The sequence below is a fragment of the Papaver somniferum genome, chromosome 10 (genome assembly GCF_003573695.1).
Source record: "Papaver somniferum cultivar HN1 chromosome 10, ASM357369v1, whole genome shotgun sequence".
Classification (NCBI taxonomy): domain Eukaryota; kingdom Viridiplantae; phylum Streptophyta; class Magnoliopsida; order Ranunculales; family Papaveraceae; genus Papaver; species Papaver somniferum.
Genome location: NC_039367.1, coordinates 90948409 through 90958908, shown reverse-complemented (window position 1 = coordinate 90958908; position 10500 = coordinate 90948409). Strand labels below are relative to the sequence as shown.

The following is a 10500-nucleotide window of genomic DNA, read 5'->3' as shown; positions in this document are numbered from 1 at the left end:
CCACAGTAAAATTAAGTAGAAGAAATAGAAAAAATAGAGCCCGAGAACCTTACTGATTTGGACAATATTGTGGTTCTATCTTTCCGATTTGTTATTTCATAGCTTTTTTATTATGTTATTCAACTTGATGGATCTTTTTTCTCATATAGTGGAAAGCTAATTACACACAGGAGCATGACCGCTTACCAGTTTGATGTCCACTCCCAAAAAATCTCGACTTCGAACCCACCACAAATATCCATCCCTAATAACGGTCGACAATAAAGGTTTAACATCATGTCTCCTTAATCCATTGCCACAGTAAAATCTTTTTTACAACATTTATTTTCTGAAAGAAAACATTTACACAGTGAGCACTTCAACAATGACACCCTAGAGAGTGCCAAAAGGCATAAAACTAGAGATCCGCGGAGGGCTGTGGAGTGCGAACAAGACATCTCGACACTTCATTATCTGTCAAAATATGATGATTAGCTACCACAAGATACCCAAATCAAGGATAAAAACGAGTAAATAAATATCATATTCGTTTCATGAAAAAAATTATCACTATTTTATTTTAATTTAAAAATATGTAAATTGGAAAAATGATAGCCACTTTTTTTACGGAAACAAGGGAACATAATCCGAATCTAAGTGTTAGTTTGTCTATCTCCATCTTTGATGACCATTGAAATGCAATGTCCAATCCTAACGAAACTGGAATGGCCCGTGACATGTAGCACAGCTGCACAGCAGCCATTTGAGAAGTCAGACGTTTACTCCCACGTGCATCGCGTTTACATCTAATAAAATGTTAGAGTTGCACGTGCCTGCGGGTTATTAAAACCAGCACTATATTTTGAGCACCATTTCTTTCTATTTTTGACGTACTTCTCCAACATGATGTGCAGAAGCTTAACATTACGTTTCTTCTTATTCATTGTTTTATTACAAACATGCGTACGAGGTGGTGATGTTAATGATAATCTCCTCTCGTCATGTTTAAACTCCCATGGTGTTCACAACTTCACCACGCTATCAACCGATACAAATTCCGACTACTTCAAACTGCTGCATGCATCCATGCAGAACCCGTTGTTCGCGAAGCCTACGGTATCGAAACCGTCGTTTATTGTAATGCCCGGCAGCAAAGAAGAATTATCGAGCACCGTTCATTGTTGTACAAGAGAATCATGGACTATTCGACTGCGGAGCGGCGGTCATAGTTATGAAGGGTTGTCTTATACTGTTGATACACCTTTTGTGATTGTTGATATGATGAACTTGAATCGAATTTCCATTGATGTCGTGTCGGAAACAGCTTGGGTTGAATCCGGTGCAACACTTGGAGAACTCTACTATGCGATTGTGCAGTCGACGGGAACACTGGGGCTTACTGCTGGTTGGTGTCCGACTGTTGGTAGCGGAGGACATATAAGCTGTGGTGGTTTTGGTATGATGTCGAGGATGTAAGTATTAGCTGCGGATAATGTCGTGGACGCGATTCTTGTAGATAGCAATGGAGCAATTCTTGACCGTGAAAAAATGGGTGACGATGTTTTTTGGGCTATTTGTATGTACACCTTTCATCATCCATCACGTGTACAGAAAGAGACACGTGGAAGGCATGCAAAACAAGATATCAAAACATGATAGCAAGCATCTCATCAGAAGATGCCACCGGTCAGCAGATCTGACGGTCAGGGACAGAGGATCACAGAGGTATGATGGCTCAGAGGAGCACCAGATAATACCCCTTGGGTGTTATCACACCCAATCCCGAGGAATATCTCAGATCAACGGCCGAGAGGAAGTTTGGATGACACAGATGTGACCATACAAAGAGACACTTGTCTGACACGAGCATACATCCATCTACCCGCATTAAATACCAAAGAGATATACACGTGTCAATCAGCGCGTGGAAGAGGCGAGGATAATCCTTCGTATTTAAGCTCAGGCCGCGCATATGCCGAAGACCTCTGCGTAATGGCACAAAGCACAGAAGATAAGATTACAACGGCACCTCAGAAATGGACCCACGTTCCAACCCTATAAACCCTCTCCACTAAGAGAGAAGGGGTCGACCAATTGAAGCAATTATAGGAGAATATAGAGAGAGAAATAGGAAGAGTAAGTAATCCCCCTACTTCCGCAGACCTATGTATACTCTAAAGTCATTCGACTATCTTTGTAACCATTCAATACATAGTGAAACACCAACCCCGTGGATGTAGGCCTTAGTGCCGAACCACGTAAATCTTCTTATTTACATTTCAGCACCTTACATTCAGCGTTAACTTCATGTTTACATTTATACTTGATTCTTGTTTATTCCTTTATACGAACATTATTTATGATAATATTCGACTAGACAATGACAAGCCGAAGGCTTCGAGTCGATGAATCGATATAATCATCCCCTTACGCATACGACGTACAATTCTAGAATTAGGATGTATGCGAATATTGTTTGTGAACACGTGGATGGCTTCGTGATTTATGTGTTCACAATCTGGCGCTAGAAACAGGGACTTTGTCCCGGTAAAAGATTTATCTTATCCTGTGATTTCACCTTAAACGCGCATTATGGTTGTGCCCTATTCTGGGTTCAGCGTGCTTTCAAAACCTTTTTTATTCTGGGTTCATGGTCTTCATTTTCACAAACACCATTTCAAAGCAGACAAACCACGGCTATCTATCACAGATTTGCACGTGAGGCGTTTTCTTTTAAAACTAAGACTTAATAATCCAGATTCATGAGTTCTCGCGACGGATCTGCCTTTTCAAGAGTTTTCTTTTCAAAAGTAGTCTGAAAACAAGGTCCATGATTGTTTATTAGAGGATTTGTATTGCGAAAACTAGACCGATGAGTCTTTATTTCTCTTTTATTAAGGCCCTTGGGCAGCTCATTTTCTATTCCAATAATTTGCGGATACTAATCCTCGTGGATATCTTTGGTTCTCTTTATTTATTCCCCTATGCAGAAAAAAAAAAATGGAAAAGATACTAGAGGCAGGAAAAACCAAAGCCTCATCAAAGGAGACACCGAGGATTACCCCTCATGACCCGAAGCAAGCAGAAAGGAGACAAAGCTAAAACAGCTACTCAGAGGCAGGATGCTGCGGAAATCACCTCACCTATGAACACTAACTCCATTGCAGCCGCGGCTCTCAAAGCAGCAGCCACGAAGAACTGTTGCGGCCCTCCAGGCTACAGAAGCTAACAAGACTTTGGTTTCAAACCAAATCCATCAACAAAAGAAGGGGTGGCAGAATCTATGACACATCAGCCCGCACATCCACCAGTCTTCGGAATGCCGTCAACCAACGGTCAGAATCAAACCATACCAGTGGTTTTAGTACCGCGGGTGGAAGCTCAACCGAGGGGACCAAACTTGGAGATACCAACAATTGAAGCTGATCCTCGCCACCCTTAATACACACAGTAGACGAAGGGGGAACTATGGCCGTAGGGGTACAAGCCGGAACTCCCAATCAGGGATCAAACCAGTCCCACCGACTGATGGTAGAGCTCGAAGAATTGAAAAAGAGCCAGCAGGTCTACGCAGATGCCGTAGCTCTTCTGGCCAGGGAGAACCAAGACTTGAAAGATAGGATTGCCCAAAGCACGAAGACTAGCCAACAACTGGACGAAGCAAATTCTAAAGCACCAGAGCCTAATCGAGACCGAAGAATCATCCTAGCAAACGCCTAGGGGAAGCAGTGCATCCGATCCGGAATATGCCGCCGAAGACTTAGACTATTATGACAGTGAAGTTCGAAGAAAGAAACGCTCAACTGAGCATGAGAACGTGGGATATTACCGCGCAATGGAGGAGCTGCGTGATGAGATGATGGCTGAGATCAGGCAGTTAAAAGCCAGACAAGGCGGAGGAAGGCTTGAAGAGGTGATGAAAGAAGCTAACTCCACGCCCCTAACTCATCGCCTGGCAAATACCCCCATTCCGTTAAAGTGCCCTGTCCCAACTTTTGAATGCTATGACGGATCCAGTGATCCCGCGGCACATATCCGGTATTATAATCGTATCTTAGCCCGATGGAGTCAAAACGACGCCGTCCTCTGTAGGTATTTCCCATCAAGTCTGAAGGGATCGGCTTTGTCTTGGTTTGACAACCTGCCACCTGATTCCATCAACTCCTACGATCAACTCGCAGAGAAATTCTTGAGAACCTACATGTACAACAAAGCTGTCAACACCGGAATGGATAAACTTTTTCTCTGGCAATTGGTTACAAGGAGAACACGAGGGAATACACCAACAGATGGCACAAGATCTGCCAAGCCATAGGGAGTGTGGATCCCGTAGTAAGCATCAACTGCTACAAGTGGGGATTAGACCGAATGAGTCCACTATTTGTTGAGATCCACGGAAGCGTACCTAAGACAGAAGGAGATCTTCGAATAATTATTGAGAAGTATGCTCGTCTTGAAGAAATCCAGCGTGAGAACCCGAGGGCACAAACGCAGAGGTCTCACCGTACCAATTCCGCAGAACAAACCAGCGGGGCCAAAAGAAATAGCTCAGTGGAACGACCTCACGAAGATAGGAAGGAACGAAGAGATGAACGACGAAAAGACGATCGAAAATTCGAAGATCAGGTTTACACGAAGCTCAATGCTAGCTACGCTCGGATCTTGCGAGAGATCAAAGGAAGGGAAAATTTGGAGTGGCCGTGGTCTAAGGGAAAACAGCCCCCAAGAACCGAGAAGTCTAAAGATTACTGTGAGTATCATTGCTTCAATGGACACCAGACCGAGAAATGCAAAAACCTCAAAATAATGATCCAAAAATTGATTGATGCTGGCGAACTCAAGCAATACATACGAAAGGAGTCACCGAGGACAGATCCAAACGAACCAAGCAAGTCCAACTTCCAGAGGGAAACCGCACAATCAACACCATCTCGTGTTCCGAAGCCGCAGGGCCCTCACTTACAGCGCAGATAGGAAAGAGGCTACGAAAGCAATTCGAAGACCACTGCGAATTATATAAGATTGATGGCGTAGAGGTGGACGAGCACGAAGAGTGGATGGACGCACCTATCATCTTCGATACTGAAGATATCGAAGAAGATATGGAAGACCATAACGATCCCTTGGTCCTCACACTACCAGTGGCCGGATGTAACCTCAAAAAGATCCTCATCGACGGGGGAAGCTCAGTGAACGTTCTATTCTACGACGCCTTCAAACGGATGAAGCTCCATGATGAACAGCTATGACCTCTTATTACACCATCTACGGGTTCAACGGAGCGCCCACAAAGCCATTGGGAGACATCGTGTTGCAGGTGAACGCCGGGCCCATGAAAGTAGAAACACGATTCAGCGTGGTAGACGCCCCATCCCCCTATAACGCCATTATTGGACGAAAGTGGGTACATAAACTCAAGGGAGTGGCAGCAACTTACTACCAATATCTCAGGTTCCCTACACCCGAGGGAGTAATGGAAATCAAGGGAGATCGGGTCTCTGCAAAAGAGTGCCAGGCCACTCAGGATCGTATCAACAACGAACAGGAAGAGCAGCGAAAAACCCGAAGGATCAAAAATAAAGAAGCTGCGAAAGAAAAGGCCATAGACCTGTTCCTCAAGGAAACCGCAGGGAAGGGCTTGACAAAAGATGATAATGTCCTTAACACAGAGGCAAGTACTTCAGCAGCCAACGAAGGACAGAAACATACCAAATAGCAATTAAAGAACGTCCCAGTCCTTGGGGACCCGAAGCCGGTGTTCACACCAGTGGAGCCCGTAAAAGAAATCAACATAGGAACGGAAGAAAACCCGAAGATGATCAAAGTAGGGACCATAATGGACGAAAAAAGAGAAGATTCCTTAACCAAATTACTTAAAGAATACGCGGATGTATTCGCCTGGAAGTTAGGAGACATGCCGGGGATTGATCCGAAAATAATCCAACACGAGCTGCGCATCAAACCAGGCACGCCACCTTTCAGGCAGAAAATAAGAAAAGTTGCACCAGAGTATCATAAGGCAGTAGAAAAAGAACTTCGGAAACTACTAGAAGCAGGCTTCATCAAGGAAGTCAAATACCCTACATGGATCTCCAACATGGTCGTCGTTCCTAAGAAAAATGGAGGGGTTAGGATATGCATCGACTTTACTAACCTCAACAAGGCATGTCCAAAGACAGCTATCCCCTACCGAGCATAGATCAACTGGTTGAAGCAGTGGAAGGGTACGAAGAGCTGTCATTCATGGACGGATATTCTGGTTACAACCAAGTAGCCCTGGCAGAAGAAGATCAACTACACACACATTCTACACCCCGCATGGCCTTTATTGCTACACTAGAATGCCCTTTGGACTTCGAAACGCAGGGGCAACTACCAAGAATGGTCGATGCTATCTTCAGGCCATGGATTGGTAGTACCCTAGAAGTCTACGTTGATGACATGCTCGTCAAAAGTAGGCTGCGAAAGATCACCACCAGGACCTGAGAGATATTTTCGAAGCAATGAGGAAACATCACATGAAAGTAAATCCAGAAAAATGCACCTTCGGTGTCACCTCAGGGAAATTCCTCGGATATCTGGTAACAAAAAGGGGTATTGAGGTAGACCCCGCGAAGATTCAGGCCATAGTGGAAATGCCATCTCCGAAGAATTTAAAAGAAGTGCAAAAGCTCAATGGGTCCTTAGCAGCCTTGGGCAGATTTATTGCCCGATCCTCGGACAAATGCAAACATTTTTTCAATATTCTCAAAAAAGGGAGTAAGTTTGAATGGACCGCAGAATGCGAAGAAGCCTTCCAAAGAATCAAGGAACCTGGCTTCAATTCCAATCCTGCAGAAGCCTGATCCTGATGAGGTTTTGGCATTGTACATAGCAGCGACAGAAGACGCAGTTAGCGCAGTGTTGGTCAAAACCAATACGAAGATAGAACAACCTATCTATTATGTCAGCAAGACCCTCAATTCTGCGGAAAGGAATTACACGAAGATCGAACAACTCATCCTGGCATTAGTATGGGCTACTCAAAAGCTGAGAACCTATTTCCTAACTCACTTCATCCGCGTCCCATGCAAAGCACCACTGGAAGCAGTCCTCAAAAGCGCGGGAAAAGTAGGTAGAATAGCCAAGTGGAACACCCACCTGGACCAATTCAACATCATTCATGAAATTCAACATTCCCAAAAATCCCAAGTTTTGGCGGATTTCTTAGCAGACCTCCCCCTGGACAACGATGAAGAGATTAGGGGAATACCAGAAGCCGACGAGGAAAGCAAGGATCCAGTTGATGTCCTCGAACCCGCGAGTCAAAGACAATGGGAAGTCTTCGTTGATGGTTCCAAAAATAAGGAAGGGGCAGGAATAGGCATTGTCATCACCACCCCAAACTGGAGAAAGGATCGTACAGGCACTCAGGTTAGAATTCAAAGAGCATACTAACAACATCGTCGAATACGAGGCAGTCGTACATGCCCTCCGCTTAATAATAGAGATGGGGGTAACTGATGTAAGACTGACAAGTGATTCGCAGCTTGTCATACGGCAAATAGGGCTCGAATACAATGTGTACGACGACACCCTCTCAGCTTACATGGCCTTGGTCCAAACATTGGCATCACAAATTCCGAACATCAAGTTCCGGCACTTATGCAGAAGGGATCTCAGGCACGCGGATGCCCTAGCATATATCATCCATGCTGAAGGACAAGAGTATCGAAGCTATCAAAATAACAAGGGTATACGAGCCTTCGATTGCAACAATTTTCCTTTGCTACAAATCAAGATACAGTGGAAGAAAATATCGAAGATCAGGTGGGAGAAGACATCCGTGACGATTTTGACGAAGAAGATATCCTGTCAAGAGCAAATCAAGACGAAGATTTCAACAACGAATGATTGGAGAATGATGATCCATGCGTTTCTCAAGGATGGAACCTTACCCGCGGATCACAAACAAACCAGGAAAATACTCTCCAAAGTAGGAAGATATGATCTTCGGGATGGGATCCTGTACAAGAAATCTTTCCTCGGACCGTTACTACGTTGCTTATCCAGGAAAGAGGGGCATCGAATTCTAAACGACATCCATTATGGTGACGCAGGGAATCATAGCGGCATGAGATCACTAGCCGACAAAGCAAAAATGCAAGGATATTACTGGCCCACAATGATACAAGATGCTGCAAGAATGTCCCGACGATGTGAAGAATGTCAGCGTTTCGCCAAAAAGATACACGCACCAGCAACAACGTTGAATTCTGTGGATAGTCCGTGGCCATTTGCAAAATGGGGCATAGATATCGTTGGGCCTTTCATCGAAGGATCAGGGAAAAGACGATTTTTGATAGTAGCCACGGACTACTTCAGTAAATGGGTGGAAGCCAAAGCCTTAGCCAGGATCAGAGACGTGGACGTGTTTACTTTCATATTCCAAAACATTATTTGCAGGTTCGGCATACCAGCGGAAATCGTGTCCGATAATGGTAAACAATTACAGGGGAAAAACATAGACATGCTCTTCGACACTTTCAAAATAAGGAAAAACAAGTCCACCCCCATATACCCTCAAAGCAACGGACAAGCGGAAGCTACTAACAAGACCCTCGCCCTTATCCTCAAAAAGCAATTAGACGAACACAAGGGGCGATGGTGTGAACAGCTACACAATGTATTATGGGCATACAGGACAACACGAAGATCTGCCACTGGGGAGTCCCCATTTCTCCTCACTTATGGAGCTGAAGCAGTCATCCCAACAGAGATCCTCATGCCAACCACAAAGACCGAAGCATGGGAGAAAAATCTCACAACAGACATGATGTTAGAGAGACTGGACGACCTGGAAGAAGGAGGGAAGCAGCATTGCAAAAGATGGAAAATTATCAACGGAGACTAGCGAGAGAGTACAACAAAAAGGTTAAGCTTCGAAATTTTGTAGAAGGGCAGTAGTGCTAAGAAAACAATCCCGCAGTATCAACGAGAGAAGAAATGGGGAAAGTTAGCACCTACATGGGGAGGACCTTTTATAATACACGACATTGCGGGAAACGGTTCCTACTATCTTCGCAATCTGAAAGGCGAGGTCCTCCGGCACCCTTGGAATGCTAAATGGCTCAAACCGTACTACCCATAGGAGCAGCGCAGCTTTGCATCTGCGTGAAGAATACCAGAAGAAGAAGGCAGCGTAACCGCTTTACATGTTTCTATCTCTGGACGAGGAGTAGCAGGCCTCAACCTATCAATCAAACAAACTTTTTGGGAAATCTTCAAGCAAACGAAATGGTCAAAAGGCCCGCTGGGTGAACGCATGTACATTACATAATAAATTAACAATATTGGGGAAAGTAGTTAATCTACAATCTCTCAGGGCTCCCCTATCAGTGTCTATGAGTGTAAGACCAGGGGGAAGGCACCCAGCAGAAAGAGATACCCAACCAATTTTAAGGCAGCGGGTCGACGGAATGGGTGCATGTAAATATTTCAAATAAGCATTCCATATCCTAGAACGCTGCCTCGGCCCCCACCGTTTGGGAATCCTCTGGCCCAGGATTCGCCAGCGGGGTGACAGGTCTCAAGACGATCACGAAGGTATTTACCTTCGGTGTCGCACCCAAACACTCTCAACTTTTTACAAAGCAAGTTATTTCTAGTTTAACACTTCACAATACTTAAAATAAAGATGAATTGATAACGCAGGTATGCCAAAAGGATGATCCATTTCATAAAGAGTTGATTACAAGTTCAGCAAATAAGATAAAGCAGGAAACACATCAAAAAATGATCCGAAATTATATAATCAACAAGGATCAACTTTCTATGACTAATAAAAGAAATCTACTTGGACGATACAGCTCCATCAACAGGGTTGTCTCTGCGAGATGAAGGTACGCTACCACCTGAAGAAGGCCCAGAAGAACCAGGCAAGGGCGCGGGAAGGGGACGACGCGGATAATTCTTGACAAGACCATGTTCGACTTTAAGATCAAGTTCAATCTTATCTAGGACTTTGTTGGTCTCTTCAGCCAACTGACATCGAGCTTTATAAGTGATAACAGCGGTCCGCTGGTTGGCCTGAGACAGCAATGCAGATAGGCGTTCCGCCTCTTTGGAGGCAATCTCCGCTGCTTCCTCACGAGACGCGGCCAACCCTTTGAAATAGTTGGCTTGTCCTTCCTGCTGCACTAAGGCAGATTGAGTTTTTTAAGCTCATCATTTGCTGCGTGAAGCTGTCCCTCGAGTGCTGAAAACAAGAAATACCAAGGGGTTAAAACGAAGAAATAACAGAATCACACTCGATAAAACGAGGTTATACCTTCGACATTAGCCGAAGCCTCTTCATACTCATTCAACTGCGTCCCGAGCCTCATCAAGAAAGTCATATTCGTCGGATAGTTTCTTATAATCCGTTTGAAGGTTCGTAAGAGCAAATTGACTCGCGTCTAAGTCTACCTGCTTCATTGAATCCAAGTGACGAAGATGGTTGACTTCGTCATTCATCTCCCCCATCCTTTTATGGAGTCGATA

General features: G+C 44.6%; 1 protein-coding gene across 1 annotated transcript; it reads left to right on the top strand.

The window, feature by feature from the left end:
• Nucleotides 1-882: 882 nt before the first annotated feature.
• LOC113315924 (reticuline oxidase-like) lies at nt 883-1455 on the top strand. The gene has a single exon (XM_026564168.1). The coding sequence runs from the start codon at nt 883-885 to the stop codon at nt 1453-1455; it is 573 nt and encodes a 190-aa protein (XP_026419953.1).
• The last annotated feature ends 9045 nt before the right edge of the window (nt 1456-10500 follow it).

What these genes read in the sequence shown, in the direction of transcription:
- LOC113315924 (XM_026564168.1), top strand. Translation starts at nt 883, where the DNA reads ATGATGTGCAGAAGCTTAACATTACGTTTCTTCTTATTCATTGTTTTA.